This window comes from Epinephelus fuscoguttatus, linkage group LG19, assembly GCF_011397635.1.
Source record: "Epinephelus fuscoguttatus linkage group LG19, E.fuscoguttatus.final_Chr_v1".
Lineage (NCBI taxonomy): Eukaryota > Metazoa > Chordata > Actinopteri > Perciformes > Serranidae > Epinephelus > Epinephelus fuscoguttatus.
In genome coordinates, this window is record NC_064770.1 from 37,787,448 (window position 1) to 37,807,766 (window position 20,319).

The 20,319-nt window shown below is 40.9% G+C and overlaps 1 protein-coding gene across 1 annotated transcript; it reads left to right on the plus strand.

Annotated features, from left to right (window-relative positions):
* The first annotated feature begins 6,791 nt into the window (after positions 1 to 6,791).
* LOC125880185 (uncharacterized) lies at positions 6,792 to 13,832 on the plus strand. Its single transcript, XM_049562498.1, has 3 exons — positions 6,792 to 9,243; positions 13,200 to 13,285; positions 13,740 to 13,832. Exons 1-3 carry the CDS (start codon positions 6,792 to 6,794, stop codon positions 13,830 to 13,832), a joined length of 2,631 nt encoding a protein of 876 aa, XP_049418455.1.
* The last annotated feature ends 6,487 nt before the right edge of the window (positions 13,833 to 20,319 follow it).

Consider the following 20,319-nt stretch of genomic DNA (forward strand, 5'->3'; position numbering starts at 1 on the left):
CTAGCAGATCCGCTCATTCATGATTAATGTTAGCCACACCAGTGACAAATTTCCGATTCATAGGATGATGACAGAATGACCCGCCCTACTCTCCCAATGATTGGCTAGTGTACTCGTTGCCTTCGTTGGTTGGATTGGTTAGGTTTAGGCAAGAGGAGCGGGATTGGTTAAGGTTTGAGGTTAACGTCAGGGTAAGCCAGTCAGAGGTAAAGTAAGGCAGAGTAAGGCATCCTTCTTCGCAAATTTGCATCCTAATGGTGGGACAGCGTTGCTGCGAAACATAATAGCCACCCACCGGTATCACCTCAGGTTGCCACAGTTAGCAAGTTGCTTCATTTTGAGCCACAAAGCCCCTTTAGTATTGTTACCTACTATGTTAGCACCACTAGCAATGCTGACACTGCAAACTGTGCTAACAGAGCTAACACTAGTTAACAATGCTGAAGGAGGTTTGTGGTTCAAAACTGAGCCACTTGCTCATGGGGGCCGCCTGGGGGAAGACTGGAAAGCGGGCACAATGTTTCAACAAGTGTTGGGTCAGGACGGTGTTAGAAGCAGTAATCGCAGAATAAGCGGTAGCATTAGCTAACATTAGCTCCAACCAGACCTGTTTGAAGTAAAAGTGAAGAGTAGCAGAATTAACCCACAGGCCGACATGTGTAACCGGTCAAAAATATGCTCAGCATTAATGGTCAAACACTGACATCCCTGGTCAAAATCTTTAAATTATTAGATCCCCATTTTGGAAAAAATATCTTGGCAAGAATGCTAAAGTGAAACCTATTTTCCTGAAAGTCAAATTATACCTTTAAACTGGACTCTTTCAGGCTTGAAACATAGATTAAAAGAGCAGGATTTAGTATGTCTTCATATATAAAGAAAAAGCTGCAAACAAAATTTATTCAAGACAGCTTTTTGATCTGACTAGGATCTTCATCAAGTCATAATGTTTGAAAAGCTGAAACCACAGCTATTTAATGCACACCAACAGGCTGACAAGCTCCATGAAGGCATGATTTCTTTTTCCATCTTGGGAATTGACCTAACTAACTTTTGAAAGGTGTTATAGACACAAGTTCTGTACATATGTTTTTAAGATTTCTTCTGTTTTGCCTCTAACTTAATACAATATATTTTTGACCGCAGGTGATGTAAACTGAAATATGGGATGATAATTTAATATGTCTCATAAATTAAGATATACATTTAATAATCTGTTGTTTTACTGTTTTGCCCTGTGTACTTTTTTCTTTATATTTTAGTGAATTGCTTATCAGGAGTTGCTCTATCACCCTGTGTGGTTTAGATAGTTAATCACGTGTAAATACAAATGTGATGTCTACTTTTCAAACATTTTGACCTGATGAAGATCTAAGTAGGTTCAAAACATTAGCGTGCAGGTGTTACTTTTTCTTCACGTGCGCCATTTTTTGACAGCCTTGCACCTACATGATGTGCGTATATTACTCGTTTTAGTATTTCCCCATCAGAATTATATTCCTGGCACTGTAGTAAAGGCTTTGAAACTGCGTTTATGCAATAGTATAGGCAGATGAAATTTGCCAAAGATATAATTTAGCTGTTTAACGACCACAGAAAATGTGGGAAAATAACATTTTACTGACTTCTTTTTATACGGCTAGTCAGAGTGTTTAATTGCAGGTGGAGTTATACTGGAGGAATTTCATCCTGGATACAGGCCGGCATCTGCTTAAGGGTTTTATTATTTCTATCATTGTAATTTGGTATAAAATTGATTAATTTCATTGGATGTAAGCTGGACGATATGATTATAAGAATACAGAATATAATCAATATGTTCTTTGTGTCTGATTTGTTTAATAGTGTGCAGATGTTTATACAACAATATGAGACTGTCACACTCCTTACACACCTCGGTTTGCATCATGACATTATATTCTCCATCACTTTTCAACAGCCCATTCACCTCTGTCATGTCACACACTGAAGCAGATCCCGTTGTATCACTACGATGCTGCTGTGGGTCATTTGAACAGCGCCCTGTAGAAGAGGATTTTGTTTGCTCACATGACACAGAGGACAGGAAGGTACAGGTGCTAAGAAGATCAGCTGCATCGTTCATATTTCCATCGCACTTCGTACTATCACGCACAGGACATGACAGCAGCGCTGCGGTCAGGTGGGTCTCTGACTTTTTTACACATGTTTACCTTTGTTTGCTTTTCTATGACCCCTTTATCTCCCTGATAGTAATAGCAGAGCTTTATCTGCTCATAGCGAGTTAAAAATATAGTTAAATAAATCATACTAATGACACAGTGTTTGAAGTTGTACTAGCGCACAGCCAGCACCACGTCTGTGCTTAAATATTGGATAATGGAATCATAAAACTGCATGTCACTCAAAAGTATTTGACTCCTTTTGAATAGCATTTTAAATAATCTATATAAACCTTCTGTTTAACAACGGCGTAGAAAATGTTCCTTGAAAGGAGGATGGAATAAACAGGTTAAGCTCATTAAGGCGCATTAATATGTCCTGTTGCTTGAGCTTTATATACAGTGTGCTGCTGCTGCTGTTGGTAATCCTGAAATGCGGTGTGGCTGGCATTAAGCTCCTGAATGCAGGTGTAAATATAGACTCATAGATTTAAACCTGCAGCTCAGGGAACAGATAATACCTGGATAATTTTCACATTAAGGAGAACTTGTTGTGATAAACTATTCAATCACAGTGTGTCACAGTGTAATGCGTCAGTGTAAATACACCAGTCAAAGAGGAATAGTTGTTCCAGGTCTGATCACAGTAACAGTACAAGTCACTGCGGCTCACGGATAACAGGCATTATCCTGATGAGTTCAGGTCTGTTATACCAGACAGAATGATGGGAAAGCGTAATTCTCGACAGGCGAACTGGTGAGATGATGAGAGGCTCTGGGGCCGGCCGGGCTGGCAGATACCGTACACAGTGTGTGTGCCAAAACAGACAGAGCAAAGCCGATTACTCTTTCCCTTTGTCAGCAGAATTGACTGTGCTAGGTCACAGCGGGGGAGAAAAGTCACCAAAACAACACAGAAGCTGTACGCCCTGCGGAAATAAAAGGAAGAGTGATGCAGCTCCCAATTATTCACAGACACACCCCAAAGAGTCGTGATGACTTCAGGCAGCAGACTTTGTGACAGACATCTCGAGAAACTGTGAGGCTGGATTAAACCAACAGGGTCCAGGGGCTGTGGAAGCTGCAGGCTCACTGTATGTCGACTGGTTTGTGTTCATGTCACTGAGAAACTGTTTGGGAACACAGATAATTAAAGCACGACTACCAAGTGAAGGCCTTAAAGGTGCCCTGTGGAGTTTTCTTGTAACATAACATTTCTGTTTACATTGAGTCTTACCCACCAAAACACACTCTGTGTATCCTCGAGGCCTGACAGACGTGTTTAATGCTTTTCTGTCCTCATAAACATTTGCAAGCATTTTTCTTGTTCTTCCTTTAAAAACCTGCATCCACGTTTACAAGCCTGCAGTTTTATTCTTTGATGCCTTTGTTGGTGCATTAACATGTGTATCACGTCACCTGCAGATGCACCTGCGTCCTAGTGTGTGTGCAGAAAACCAGACAAAACACACATCCACTGATGTAAACACTCGGCTTCACTTCTGAGGTTTAGCTTCACAATTTATTATTAACACTAACGCCCTCCTGGACCTTCGTCAAAGACTGTTCAACACCATTATGAACAACAGTGAGCTTAAACAGAAGCTGCTCCACCCATTTCACAGGTGTGCACAGGTGTGGGTGTGTTTCTCAGTAACTGACATCAGCCTGTGCACCACATGTCACCTACCCCACAAACCAAGGAACAAGGGAACGAGAAAAACCTCAGGCTCCTTACACAATAAAGCCTATTTACAAATGTTCAACACTGTAAACTCTTATGCCGTGTGATATAAATTAGTCCCTTAAGATCCCAACTACATCAGAGCATGACATGCCGTGGTGTCTCATCATTTAATCCTTTGGGAGATCAAGTTTGCAGATTAAATATCCAGTATACTTCTCTGCTGCCAAGTATTTCTTCAGTGTTGTGGCAGCAGTCTTGACGAAGGTCCAGGAGGACCGAAACATTAGTGTTACTGATAAACTGTGACGCTGAACAGGAGCAGTGTGCAGGATTTTTTTGTTCAAAGACTCAAGTGATAGTTTCCAACGCGCCTGCATCTGAGACAGATGGATGTGCGAATAGCTTTCTTTAATTAATTTTGTTTTGAGAAAGGCACTGAGAAAACTTCAAAATCATGACATGTTCTTAAACTGCGGAATTGTTCACACCTTAGTTCTTATAACAATGAATCCCATGTCTTTGTAGATTGAAAGTGCCTGCCAGTTGATTCTAATTAGCGCAGGGAAACACCCCACCAATCCCCATAACAGGGCATGAGACTGCAGGGCCGTGTGCACACACAGAAACTGACAGTGACAGGCTTGGCTTTGTCACTCACTGCGAATAAACCTACACAGTCCTGGAAGGTGTATTCCTTTCTTATGACACGATCTGCAACATCTTGCAGCAGCAGGAAATTTGTCACAGTGGGATTAGACCTCGGGTGCAAAAAGACAGGGCCTTAAAAAAGCATGATCAATCACTAATTACTGAATGGCATGGATCCCTGTCAGCATAATTGATGCCAAATGAAGTGCTCGTCTTATTTAATTTAAAAGACCATAATGCTTTGTAAAATCATGAAAGTAATTATTAAAAAGTCTTTGCCTGGGTCCAGATCTTGGGATCCGCCCAACTCCTCTGAGTGGACTGACTCTTCTGGCATCATGACGCAAAACAGAGGATTTAAGTTGAAATAAAAAATGAGCGCCATGGGGGGGGGGGATGACGCTGCTGTCAGTCAGTGTGCTGCAACCGGTGAACAGTAGTAACAACATCAGCAAGCTCTATAGACAAGACAGACGCTGCTATCGAGGCTGTTCAAAATCAACACGTCTCGTACCAAACGTGGTAGTTTGTTTTACTCCGCTCTGCTCCACTCTTAAAATCCCAGCAAAACCAGTGTCTGTGTGTTGACTAACATACACATTAGATTCATTTCATTAGATCCACTGGTCTCTAGTGATTGGTATCAAAGACCGAATGCCCCTTCCCCAAAGAAATCGGTTACAGTGGACACAGTGATGTTGTGGTGTCTCAGTGTTGTTGTTATTGCTGAAGCCGTTGTGTCATAAATATGTTCTGTTTTGTAATTGTGTTTTTTATATGATAATGTCCAGGGACTACAGATGAAAATTAGCTTATACTGTAGCTAACTCTGGCGCAGCTAAGCAGCTGTGCACTGTCCCTGTGAAATAAATAAAATTAATGATGGAAACAGTGTGTACTGACAATCCTGTCTTATATCAGGCAAAATATATTATAAATAATATAAATATAAATGTTATTTAAATCCTATAATATTACACAAGTGTAGAATTGAAGAAAACACAATAACCAATTAATTTGCACAAACTTTTCAGCCCTCAAATATGCGTTAGTGAGCTCTTGAGTGTGTGTCGACTCTGTTCTCACCTAAGAAAAAAAACAAATAAGACAACATTGGTGAATGTAGGAATCTTTGTGAAAACTGCGTAAGTGGGTTTTAAGAAAAAATTTCAGTAATAGCCATCATTAATGAATGGTCAATAGTTAATTAAACTTTTATTAATAATAAAGAATGTTTACTAGTTATAAGTTATGCTGTAATTGATGTTATTCTAACTATTTATTGTTGCACACATTACAGCATTTTTTATACTACATCAAGCATTTGTAATAGTAAATGAATTGTTTGTAAACTGTCTATTAACATCATTTGGACACTGCTATATAATTGCAACTGTTAATTAAAATACCTTATTAAATGGTTAATAATTACTGTGTATTGAAACTACTACCCTACATGGTGATCCAAATAATGTTTATAGATGGTTTACAAACAAATGATTAACCATTAACATAGACTTAATTTAATATGTGTGTGCAACAATAACTGTTAAAATAACATCAATTATAGAATTAGTATTTGTGAACAGTGAAATAAATATTAACTTAAGACCTTAGTAACCATTATAACCATTATAAAAAAAGAAATTTCAGGCGCAAACTGTGTTTTTCCACCATTGTAGTTCATTTTTGGTAACTCTTTTATTTATCTTACTTCTGTTGTTGGTCTGTAAGGCACTGGCTTTTGCTTTTTGCTCTTTGAACACTTTATATCTTGTATATTTTGACTGATATTTAAAACTCTATTGTTATAAAACCTAGGCGCAGTGTGTGACCTGGCCGAGGAACACACTGGTTGTTGCTGGTCTGTGAACGTTAATTGTTGTTAGTGTACAATTCTGGCACAAGAATTTCCTTTGGGATAAAAAAAAAGTTCTATTTAATTGAATTTAATTGAATATATGTTGCATATTCCTAAATTAATTTGTGTTTAATCAAATTACCACACACCAAACGTGGGACATGAAAGTATACAGCACAGAAAGGGGCCCATCACGTCACAGCTCAAAAATATGACAGTCCTTGACAGTGAGTTCTGTTTTGTAAAAGCAAATTTGGTACCTGCTCATCACCTGTCCTCATCAGTATTTCATTACAACTTTTATTAATAGATGATAATGATTAAACTATAATGATAGAGAGGATTTTTATTATCAATGCCAGTGACACTTTTCTTGTGTCTCATATTTTACCTTAAAGGACCTTAAATGGGAGGAGAGAAGAAACACCCTTAAGTGATTCATAAGCTCGTAACCATGGAAACAAGAAATCCCAGACCCAGCCCTCAAGGTCCGGTCTCACAGGATGGCAGTGGTCTATGGATGAAGATGGAGTCACACCCTGTGACAGACCACACAGAGAGCCCATCGGTGACACGTGGTGAGAAGCCCCAAGATGAATCTGAAATCACTCCCCCTGCCCCCGCAGTGATCACCAGGTACTACAGTGTGATGGATGATGAAGGCGCAGATGAAGTCTTCATCCCACCTCCTCCTTCCTACATGGCTCCTTTGCTGCCAGCAGAGGGCGGCACAGATACTGAGGTGAATAATTCCACTGTGACCCTTACAGAAGGGGCAGCTGACGCCACAGAGGCTGAAGCTAATCCCAGTGGCTTAGACTGGCATCACAGTGACAAGCACTTAATGGCAGCACAAAAGGTCGTGGATGAAGTGATAGAAGGTGCTGCGCAGGCATCCAAGGAGTCTATGGACACTGTATCTTTGTCCAAAGACCAGGACTCCACTCTATCAAAACGTCAAGACCAAGCATCCATGGAGGAAGCATGTTATGATCCATGCAGAAGACACAATCAGGAAAACGCAACTGGAGATGAAGAGTCAAATGAGGATCATGAGGATATTGCAATTTTGAATGAGGGGCAGAAGAACTGGAGGAACACAGAAGCTGAGAGTGACCAATATCCAAAACAGGAACCCACAGGCGATGAGGAAAACTCTGAAAATGAGACGCTTTTTGACAAAGAGGAAGACAAAACAAAATCCAACATTTGTGGTCGTTTAGACTCAAAACTAACCACAGAAGATGTCGACTACGACAATGCGGAGACAAATGCCCCAAAGCTTTCTAATCCCCATGCGAGTGACGATGATTTTGAGTCCTGCAGGCCAACAGAGCTCTGTGAATGCAGCCAAAACACGACAGACACAGCAACCAATCAGTCACAGGTACCAGAGATCCCAACAGAGGCATCCAATGATGATGAAGAGCATGTTGACACCAGATCTTTGAACTACACCCTGACAAAGTATAACTGGGCGAGGAGAGAAAGTGGAACTATCGAAACTCAGGTGTCCCAACTCTCAATCTCTGAAGGCTACGAAAAGATGGCTCCAAACGAAGAGCAAGAGGATGGAAGCAGGAGAATAGCTACTGATATCCAACAAGGTGCGGAACTGCTTCAACGCCTGCAACTGGTGCAGCTGCGACAGGAAGACACAAGAGGTGAGACAAGGGGCATGCCTGGGACTGACGTAGATGATCTGAAAGCAAGACAGGCCGATCTGACAGGTGGGGATGGGAGGGAAGAGAGTAGAATTCACAGTGCTGAGGATGAAGGAGCAAAGATGAACCTGAAGGAGAAGGAAGAGAATGAAAAGAATGAGAGTAAAGACGCTGAAACAAAAGCGAGGACATCTTCGTCTACACTTCCCGTAGAGTCAGAGCATCACGCGATTGCCGCAGCAGAGGGCGGAGACTCTGATGGTGATCAAAGAGACAGCTGTGTACCAGAAGATCTGCTTCCAATTGACCCTCGTGAAACATCATCTCCCCTTGTGTCCACCTGCCACAGATTCTCAGTCGCTGAGACCTCCATGGAGAGGCAGATCCATGAGGAAGTCCAGGGGATTCAGAGCCTGCAGAGAGCCGGTGGTGTCTTCAACCTCGCAGATAATCCAGATGTGCTAGAGATTCCCTTTAAAACCAACATCTTGCTTGAGCCACTTTCCTCTAAGGACGACCCAGACCAGCGCACTGACTGGCAATTCTCCGAGCAGAAGATGAAGAAGGAGATAAGTCAGGAGATTCAGAGAGAGCTGGTGCTGGTCAACCAGGGGAAGATCCCAGGGGGGTACAGCAAAGGGGAAGTCCGTCAGTTAAAGGAGACAAAACTGCTGTTTGAGGCTTTCCAGCAGGATAACACGGGGGGTCCAACAAGAAACCGGAAACCCCCTGCCTCACTGATGAAAGGTCATGTTTACCCTTCTGTGTTGGAGCGCACTCGAAGCCTGGAGTTGCTTTCACACAAAAGTTGCCCCGTTTCCAGAACACATTCCCTCAGGCTGTGTAAAGAGACTGAGAAAAGTCCTGAAATCTTAAGATCGAGGAGCCCAACAGGTGGTTCTCGAGACAAAACACGTTTAGCCCCCTACGCAAAACAAGACAAACACACACGCCCGTACAAAAGCATGGACTCAATAAACACAGATGTCTCTATGCCAGCTGTGGAGACCAGGAGCAAATCTAGGGAGGGAAACCTGGGGATAGAATCTCCAATCCTCAAACAAAACCCCTTCTTCAAGTTACGTCCAGCGCTGGCTCTGCAGCCAGAGGTAGAGAAGGACATCCGGGAGGCCAAAGAAAGAGAGGAGGAGCTGCGCAGACAGAGATGCACTCTGTACGGAGAGAACAGGCAGAACAGTGAAGATGGAGATAAGTCTCGATTCAACCCAACACTCGAATCAGGTCAGTCTGCGTGGTCTCTGAGTATTTACTCAAGCACTGCTCCTAAGTACAATTCTGAGGCACTTGCATTTTACTTGAGTATTTCCATTTTAAGCCACTTTATATTTCTACTCCACTACATTTCAGAGGCAAACATTTACCACTCAAAGAGCATATCATTTTCCAAATAAAGCACTTTCATTTTTACTTATGCATCAAAAATAAATATACTTTTGTTCCTCTCTCTGTACTTTTACTACGGTATATTTACATTGTTGCATTGCTACTTTAACTTAAGTAGATCTGAGGACTTGTTCCACCACTGATGATGAGTATTTGTATTACCTGTGTGACCATATGCACCATAGAGGCTAAATTGTTGGGTATTTTCCAACCTGATAAATGGACGTGTGGACTTGTATAGCAGCTTTCTTGTCTTCCGACCACGCCAAATGTGGGCGGGGTTGTTGTCGCTCACTGCTCCGTCCAGCACTCACTGTATTTCCTCCTTTATCAGTCTGCACCTGGTTTATCGTCCACAGAACGAGGCTGCATACCAGCATTTTCAGAACAAAATAGAACAGGCTGCAGTGAGAGTCTCTCTCCATGGGATATTGGAGAGAGATGGGATGAATCTTGAATCTTGAATTGAATCTTGAATCTCTCTCCATGGGATATTCAAAAATTCACTAACATTACAAGTTAACATTCCACCTTAAAAGTTGCCGGCAGTCGGCCCAGTGAATGAAGTTATTTTTTCTCAGACTCCAGCTGCTGTGAGAGGCAGCAAAACATCCTTTCATTTTATAGTTACAGTTTACTAATAAAACTCTCCACAGTATGAACAGTGGTTACATGAGCCTCAAAACCAGACACAACTCAGCCCTGAGCAGAGTGACCGTCCTCTACTGACCAATCAGACTGCAGTGTTCACAGCTCCACCTTTTAGTACCAGATCTGTGTGCTGGGTACCCCAACACCTAGAGCGCACTGTCACGTTTTTGCCACTTACAGGCTCCAATTGTTATTTTAAGTTGGTGACAACTTAGCATATTAAGTAATTATTCAGTATATTAGGGAAAAAAAACTTATGGAAAGGATCCCTGCAGAGTTAAAGAGTAAAATCCTTTTTGTTTAACCAGAAACAGCTCTGAAATCATCAGCGCCAAACCCACAAGACTGCATTTCAGGGTGCTTACAGAGCTAGAGTTGTCTTCCTTTGATCTGCGTCAGGGACACATTTTGTCAAGGCTATGAAAAAATAAATGGAAAATATGAAAACATTATGGATTATTTCAATCAGGTTGTTAAGCTGCATCTAGTAAATATCAGTATGTCTAATAAGAGTCGCTTAGATCTTTATTCATCGCACATCGCAGCTTTCTGACACTCAGTCTGAGCACTTTAATGAATGCCTCTCTGCATTAGCATCACATAGTGTTATCCGAGGAGTCTTATCGACAACTTAGCGTCAACCCTGTCACAAGCGGTTAAGGCCACATCACTCAAGCAGCGACCTGATCTGAGTCAGCAGATGCCAGTGGGCTGAGTGACAACATGAAGGCTACTATCTGCACTCCAGCTTGAGCCGGGGGCAGTCTGGGTTCGCTTATGGTGTTGTGTAAATACAAATGACTTCAGACAGTTGATAGGTCTCACTGAAAGTATAGCTTGTGTGCATTTTTTATCGTCTGCTGTTGCACAGCAGGAGAGCATGGATGGCAGACATAACAGCTCAGCCAGCCAGGGAGTGTGTCATTATGTAGCAGCATGTTATATTTTCAGCGACAGCGCCTGGATAATGATGTGTGGGGGTGAGCCAAGGTGAAGATGATGAGGCTACATGTGACAGCAACATAATATGTCTGGGGGTAAAACTGGGCTAAACTGGAGGAAATGACTAATTCTTAAGGTCAAATAAGCTGTTATGTGTTATCCTAACCAGCCATGACACAACACTGTATGAGAATGTATAACCCAGATACACTGTGATATCCCAGAGGACATTCCATAATGTGACCCTCATAGAGTCAAACACACAGTGAATAACAACAAGGTTTGAAATCACGTCACATCAAAGCCTTCTTCATGTCAAAGCAGTGCCCATTTCTTAAAGTTTTACCATGCTAAATGCACTGCTAAGACAATTAAACAGAGGCTAAAACTGACCATACGATATGCCCCACCCACCTTCGTTACTGTTGCTATGCCTGTCAAGCTTTAGGGCACTGTCACACATGCGTAAAATTAACTTCAGTGAATATTCAGACCGCTCTCACCGAAAAAAATGGCCATATAGGTCAACTTGAATTAGCTTATCACCCATACTTTCGTTTACTGTACTACCGTGTAATAATTAATGTACAGGCCATAGTAATTATTACAAGAGCAGAGGAGGAAGTGAGGTGACGTAGTAGAAAAGCTATAAGTCTGAGTAATGTTGTATCAACCTTAAAGAAGTCGGTGGTGGATTGTTCAGCCAAGTACAGGACTTCTACCCAGGAGACCATTGTCATGCCCCGAAGTCAACATTGACTTCTTTCAACACTGCGTAGTTTTCTAAACCAAATCATGTGTTGTTGTTTTTTAAACTTAACCACTGAGTTTTGCTGCCTAAACCTAACCCGAACTTTTGCAGTGTAACTGCTACCATTTCATGATGGTAATGACATGTTTAAAACTGCGCCCATTAGGAAGTTATGTTGTTTTGGGGGTGGTCAAATAGCCTATGTTGTTTTGTTTTCTGGTATTTAGATATAAGAGTGTGTTGGAATATTTGCCTCCTGTTCACTTCCATTTGACGCAAGCGAAGGGCGGAATAAAACATTGACTTTCATTGGCAAGGCAAATTCACATCTTCGCATCATGTGGATTTCAACTTTGGTGAACTTTGACCAGCAAAGTCACAGCCTCAACCAATAGCAAAGAAGCATGTGTGACTGACTCTGCTTGACTGTCATTGGCTGTAGTTTTCTGAGTGAGCCAAGATGGAGGGGAAACTGACTGTTGGCATGTCTAACCAGCCAACATGATATGATTCTGACCATGAAAATACAAATTGCCCCACATGACAGCCGGGCTAGCATTAAGTTAGGAGACAGGCAGGGAACAAACGGTAAGAAAATTTAAAATGTACCAATAGCATCATGTTTCCGGGTATTTATTAGAAAGCAATCTTGCTTTCCCTGTGCATCACATCCTGCAATGCCAACATTCAGCACGAATATCGCAGAGCAAAAACTGAAGCACGCTGCAACGCAAAAAAACGCAAGCAAAAAGCTTCATGTTGATTAAAAACAATTACAGAAAGTGTCTCCAGTTGTTAAAACACTGTGTGATCAGGGCCTTACTCTTTCTTGTGCTACCTTTTAGTTTTTCCTGAAACTCAAGAAGATGACCAAATTATCACCATGCATTGGGTTTCATCAGCCTCTGCACACTTTTTTTTCCTGGTTTCAGTGTTGTTGCCCTCTACATCCTCTCTTTCTAACCTGTAGGATATGACACGCCCATTAATGTCTTTTAAAGAAAAGATGACTCCTGCACTCACTTTTACTCTGCTTTATTTATTCGTCAACATTTCGGTCAAGCATGGACTTTCATCAGGACGCCCATTAATGTCGTCATGGTTCACACTTCATGTCAAAGAAAACCTGCTATTTTTTGGTTCTATCTGGGAACTGCCAATTAGACTTGTGCTTGTTTTGTTTTGTTTTATTTTTCTATACATAAAGCATAACCCCAGAGAATACTGTAGTGTAAAATGCTGCTAGCTTTGGAAGTAACTCCCCTACTGTGGGTAGTAAGCTAGTGAGCCAAATATGCTAATGTTTGGTGCTTACGTTAGAGCAGACAAACAAAACAGGATTAGTCTGGTTAAATCTGTGAAATCCTTAATTGTTAAATGGAAAACTGCTGCCTGAAGTCAAATCCCTTCAAATTATCCTGCTCCTTTTTTTCTCCTTTCTGTCCTTTAGACGTCAGGAAACTGTCCAGGGGGAAACTGGAACGGGTTTGGCCGCCACCCTCCAAGAAAGACCAGATGAAATCTGAGCAGACACAGGTGATGTGCCAGGTCTGATTACTATAAATAGCTTCGGTCTTGTTTTTCCCATCCGTATTTCAGACCTGTGTTTATTGTGCAACACTTGTGAGAACACTGTGTGCTATCATGGTTAATCATTGCTAATTCAGGGGAACACTACAGGATGGATTATGATAAAAAAAAAAAAAAAAAAATTACTCTTCTTGGCATCTCACAGTTTCCATTGTTATGTATTATTGTGAAATCCCTACGAAAGCACTCATGAAGAGTTGGAATATGTTATTGTAATTGTAGCCGATGGCGTATTGAATCTAAAGTGGCTAAAATAAAGACATTAAATCAAAGATTTTCCCAGTACTTTTTGTTTTACAAATGCTTGGATTAGTTCTGAAATGGATCTCAAATTCAGAGGATCAAGAGAGGGGAGCTAATCTCTCACTAATCCTGCTCTATTCTCTGTCTCATCTCACAGCAGGAGCCAAAGGTTCACAGAGCAGGAGGTCAGAAGGCTCCTCTGTGGCAGCGCTGGGAGTCCGGCCTGATCAACGGGAAGCCGTCAAACTGATATTGATCATCCTGATGTCTTCAGCACTACAAATAGAGTATCAGTGATATGCAGTGCTAGAGCTGCACAAATCCCAGATTAATCAGTGTAATCAAAACCCTGAATGTAGTTCCGGCTTTAATGCTTCCTGGCTCTTCTAATGCTGCTTTGTATCTGTGTCAAAAATACTTTTTTGATATTTTTAAATCAGGTTTATTCAGCACTAAATAAAGCGAAAGTATCACTGTAATCATTTTGTCTTTTAATCTCTGTCAGCTGACTTATGTACACCAGCTATTTTACTGTAGTCACACTGTTTATGGGTGGTTTAATTGGCACATGATGATGTAATGATGATGTCATTTTGTACGTTTCATCCTTTATGAGCTCCCACTGCAAAATTCCAACCGATCTTTTGTTTTGGGTTTTGAATAAATTAAGAAAAGAAAAGCCCTGTAGCAATAAGTGAAGTCTAATTTGTTCAACAAGATTATTTCCACAAATCACCATTGTTTTGTACCATCCATCCTTCCATCCTTCCATCCATCATCCATCCATCCATCCATCCATTTTCATCCGTTTATCCGGGGCTGGGTTGCAAGGGCAATAGGCTGAGCATAGTACCCCTGACGTCCCTCTCCCCAGCAACACTTTCCAGCTCCTCCTGAAGGACCCTGAGGTGTTCCCAGGCCAGATGAGTTGTATAATCCCACCAGCGTGTTCTGGGTCTGCCCCGGGAACTCCTACCTGACTGTTGTTCGGAACACTTCTAGCACCCAGGAGGATCCTGATCAGATGCCTGAACCACTTCATCTGACCCCTTTTGACACAAAGGAGCTCTACTCTGAGCTCCCTCCAGATGTCCTAGCTCCTCACCCTATCTCCAAAGCTGAGCCCCGGCTCAGAAGTAGGCGTAGGCTTAGAAGGAGGTAGGAGGGGAAGATGGCGGGCGACTAAAGGGCAGTACCTTGACACCAGAACTTCGGGTTCCTGTCCAGACTACCGTTTTAGGATTAGTCAACAAAAGCACTTTCAGTTCATTGTTAATTTAAAAGGTCCTAAATGTAGTACTAGAGATTGCTTCCCCATGCTACATGAAACATACAGTCCTTGTATTGGCACCCTCCAGGATTGATTAAAAAAAAAAAAACAGATTGTAAACTTAAGTGGCAGGGGATAAGCCTGATAACTGACTAGACTAGACTGTGTCATGCCAAATTTAAACATGAAATACTCAGTAATGAGGGCATCAGAAAAAGTTCACGAAAACTTAGTTGATCTGTCATCACATTTACGAGAGAGAGCTTGCTTTCTAATCTCCGCAGACAGGAGCACAGAGCTTAGCCCGTCTAAGTACCATCTGTCAGGCCAAGTGGCTCTGCCAAGGGAGGAAGGACTTTCACTCTGCCCTTCCTGGCTCGGATCTCCCAGTGTTAATTGGCTACAGTTCTCACCAGCCCACGGACAGAAGACACAGCCAAGTTTGAGCTGTTATGACAATTTGAGCATCAGCATTTAGAGTCGGACACGCTGTACGTCTTCAACACCTCCCAGTGTAATCTGTGAGGACACATCAGCCTCATCACTCTAAGTTACAACACATTTGAGATAAAAGATATTCATAGATTTCACTTTAAAACAAAACATATGCTGAGCTAATAAAACACAATGCATTGTGAGGATCAAACCAGTGAGATTGTGACTTCTTACGAAAATAGCCACAGGGCCTCTTACAAAAGGCCCAAAGAGATAAAATCCTCCAATATTTCATACTCAAAGAAAGATTAGATTCCAAATGTGAATTAAAATTTACATGTACATGAGGACTTTGTTTTTTCTTCTTTCCAACTCCATTCATCATCACACCACCCTCAGATTTATCTCATGACCCTTCACACTACTGTAGCTGTATGTAAAGTAGTTTAAACTTCCTCCACCTTGAAAAGCTAAAACAGTAAAATGCTGCTTACACATTGATGCATCATTATGAACAATCTAAAGATGTCATATGTCAGTTACTGGGGTCATTTTCTCTCTGGAACAAGTACTTTTGATTTTACTTTTACTATACTTTTTACTTTTGATACAATACCTTTTATCATATATATTATAATACTTACTTTTTGATGATAATAATTTTGCTGAAGTGGGATTTTGAGCTTGACTTGACTTGTATCTGTGATGCTGTAGTTTTTCACTGCTGTATTGGTACTTTTACTAAAGTAAAAGGATCTGAGTACGTCTTTCACCACTGGTGGAAGTGGGAGAATGGGGTGGTTAGATAAGGTGTTGGAGTGGGGTAGAAGACGTCTATTGTATTTGTACAGCATTATGTAATACAACCCAGTCACCAGAATACATGTTGGCACCGTACATTTCTGCAAACCACAGATATGTTACATTTGGACGTTATTACACTTGGGTAAAGTGTGGTTAGGTTTAGGCACAAAAACCAGCCGGTCATGGTAAGGAAAGATCTTGCAAAAATAACGGCTTTTGGTGGCACAATCACAGCTGGAGAAGCCATTGACAATTGCTTTCCATGGCTCTATCTCCAGTGGAAAAAGAGTGACAGGTTGCTAAAAAACACAAATGTTTGGTGATTAAAAGTTGCTGGATTCACTAATAAACAACAAGCAATGTCACGGTAAAAAACAACCACTTTTTGTGGCACTATTTCAGCTGTAAAAGCAGCGATGTCTTGGTAAAAAAAAAACCCACATGGCTCTTTCCCAGCTGGAAACACAGCAATGAGTCACTAAGAAACACTCACGTTTGGTGACTATAAAGTTGCTGAAACTGTAGCAATGAGTCACTAATAAACAACCAATTTTGTTGTTTGTTGCAAACAGAGGTCTGCAGCTTGGCAGGCATCACTCCTTCCACCATCCATCCTCCCTCCACCTCCTGATGACAAAGTCAGCTCATATACTGCGTCACTTTAGAAACACTGATATGATTCGTATAAAACTTACAAATGTATCTGTGGTTTGAAGAGATGCACAATTCCAACATTTTCCTCTGGTGACTGGTAAAACAGTCTGTCACCGTATGTTGATGTGGTATATTTAAACTTCTAAAGTATTCATCTAACATCTAAAGACTTTAGAAGACATTAGAATAGACATCAGAGGACATGATGTAATATTTTGTCATGCCGTAAACTGTAATCTTGGTAATGGTACATGACTGATCAAATGTTATTTTTTAAATAAAGGAGGTCAATGCTTTGTCACAGTATTCTTCTTATGTAGATAGCATGAGGCATCAATACATGTTATCACATCTGGTGCAGATGAAAAGATGTAGTATAATTCACCACAAGAGGGCAGCATAGCTTCAATAATCAAAATACTGTAGTCCAAGACAACATCAAAACAACTCGTCCTTAGCCATGACTCTGGGCATCAAATTACATGTTCGATATGCAAATATTGAAAGCTCTACTGTAAACAGCTATTTCAAGGTAGGTTTTAAAATAACATCATAAAAGATAAATGACATAGCAGGACAATAAACCCCAGATCTTTTGACTCAAACGTGTAGCACAATATCAGTTTATCCAGACATACAGGTTTGCTCATATCCATGTTTAGGATTGCTAATAAAATACCAAGAAGTCAGTTGATAGAAAGGGTAAACATATGCTGAGAAAGTACAGTAGTTATGTAACCTTTGTAATTTATCCAATGATGACTCACTCACTTCACAGAACTGGATTCAGCAGCTAAATGTTTTATCAATTCCATGAACAACATGAAGAGAAAAAAGTTGCTTAAGAGCACATCTGCGTCATTTTCAGCAAAAGCATGTGGGTGGTAGTTTCTTCAGATGTTACAGTCTGAGTCATTCATGAGGGCTGTCATGTACACAGCACATTAGGGCTGTGTTGTTCTGACAAAGAAACAAAACTCTGCTCAACTTACCACCAGGATAAGACAAACACACACAGAGCGAGAGTGGAACGAACTTTCCCTGCGTGTTATGGAGGAAATTTGAGACGGGAACAAATCTGTTGATGATGGAAACACAAGTTAATTTTCATCGTTGATTCAGTCCAACTTTTTGGCAGAGTTATATGTGAGCTTCCTGCCAGAAAACAGCTAAAAATAGATTGGCAGTTGAGGAAAAAATTATTAGAAAATAGGGCCAACATATGGCCAACAATACAGAGACAGAGGGGGGTAAATGAAGACAATACACGCCACTCAGTGCTATTATTGTGTTTCAGCCTGCCCTGATTGCACAAATACCAAGAGCTTTGTGAGTGGGTGCTGATGAGAGAGTAGAACAGTGACAGCTCTGACATCACCACTCCTTCAGCGATGTGAGATAGGGCTCAACTCGGCTCTGCACCAACGGCTGCAGCCGAACGCAATGGACAGATGATGGATGACTCATTCTTTCCACCCACACCACTTCCCATCGTCAGGATCCATCATCAAGGAACTCTCACTTGGCTCCAAATTAAACTCTTCCCCATACTCCACACAGCGAAGTCTTGCTCAGGAAGGCTAAACATGTTTGACGCTACAGTTTAAAAAAAGGAAAGATTTAGCAGTGATTCCATACCGTGAGAGAAATGACCAGATTTGATTTTCTTTATCTAAATCCACATGGAGTCAGCTGACACCTGAACACCAGGTGTGTTGCAACTGAGAGTGCACAATTAACAAGTGAGCAGAGAGGTTCAAGACAAACAGTTAAAAGAATTATGACATTATTTAACTGTTAATAGTAGTTGTGGTTATATCTTAAATATGGATAAATGATTGAATAGTCGGTAAAAGTATAAACAGTAAAGTAGCTAAAAGTAAAGTTGATTATTAGTGCTAAAATAGCTGTCTTAAAGTAAACTATAGAGCTAACATTAATGGATAAGTGCCTGAAGTAGTTAGCTAAAAATGAAACGCGTGAACGGTTGAAATAGTTAGCTTAAAGTATAGTATACTGATACAGATGGTTGAAATAGCTGACTTAGTTGAAATTTAACAGTTGATAGTTAGCTATAAGTAATGGATATAAAGTTAATTAGCTAAAAGTAGTAGATACTAAGTTTAAAAAGTTAAAAAAGATTAACAGAAAAACAGTTAATTAGATGAAAGAAGTAGATATGCCATTAAAAAAGTTAACTATAAATAATAAATGATCAGTTGACAGGTAGCTAAAAACACAGATAAACAACACAGTTAGCTAAAAGTAAGATAAACAGTTAAAATAGTTAGCTAAGATTAATGAATAAACAGCTCACAGTTGAGAAAAGGCAATGGATAAGCATTATTATTGTTAGCTAGTAAGCTAAAAGTAGTGGATAAACAGTTTACAAAGTTAGCTAACAGTAATGGGAAAACGGTTGAAATACGTGGCTAACAAATACATGGTGGTTAGTTAAAAATAATGGATAAACGCTTAAAATATTTAGCTTAAAGTAATGGGTAAACACTTTAAATAGTTAGCTAAAACTAATGAATAAACAATTAAAATAGTTAGTCAAAGGTCATGGATAAACATTTAAAATAGCTAAATGTATTGGATAAACAATTAAAATAGCTAGCTAAAACTAATGGATTAGGACTTAAAATAGTTCGTTAAAAGTAGGGATGGGTCATGATTTTCGAATTTTCGAATAGTTGTTTTATTTTGAAAAATCAATTTTTTTTAATGCGACTATTACTATTCACCGTCTTATTTCCCTGCCCTTTATTTGACATGCAATTCAGCTCCTAACCACATGAGGGCAGTATAGGATTGCTACAGCGGTGTGAGATGGGCTACCAGCTAGTTTGATACTCTTCTACAAACAGGAGAAACATGCAGAGACTACTACAGTCATCAAAAAGTTCCGTGTGGAACAACTTCGACAAAATAAACGAAAATGAGGTGCAGTGCAAACTCTGTGAGGCAAGAAGAAGAAGAAGACTTTGTGCATTGCACAACGAAATTACGTGTAGTACCCTCGGCAAGATAACAACACAATAAAAAGGACAGACAGTATATAAATATAAATATAAAAAGACGTCAGTAAGGTATAAAAACAATAAAGTGCGTGAGAGATATAGCAGCAGTATAAAAACTTCGATAAAAGAGGCAGCAGGCAGTGTAAAAACAGCAGCAAGATGAGGTAAAGTGCAACGGTGCAGTTTAAAGTGCAAAGGTCAGTTCCTCAGTTTGGGGCTGGTGTGTATGTGAGTGCAGGGGGGTTGATGGAGGCCACAGCCCTGGGGAAAAAGCTGTTCCTCAGTCTATTTGTCCTTGCTTTGAGGGCCCTGTACCTCCGTCCTGAGGGCAGGGGAGAGAACAGTCTGTGACCCGGGTGGGTGGGATCTGTGGCGATGCTGCTGGCCTTCCTCTGGAGGCGGCCAGCGTACACCAAGTCCAGGTCTGGGAGAGGACTTCCCACAATCCTCTGGGCTGTTCTTACCACCCGGGCCAAGTCCTTTCTGTCTTGTGCCGTGCAGCTGCTGTACCAAACGGTCATGCCAAGACAGAGGATGCTCTCGATGGTGCT

Coding starts and splice junctions, on each gene's coding strand:
- LOC125880185 (XM_049562498.1), top strand. CDS start 6,792: ATGGAAACAAGAAATCCCAGACCCAGCCCTCAAGGTCCGGTCTCACAG. Junction 9,244..13,199: donor CAACCCAACACTCGAATCAG/GTCAGTCTGCGT, acceptor TCTGTCCTTTAG/ACGTCAGGAAACTGTCCAGG. Junction 13,286..13,739: donor TGAAATCTGAGCAGACACAG/GTGATGTGCCAG, acceptor CTCATCTCACAG/CAGGAGCCAAAGGTTCACAG.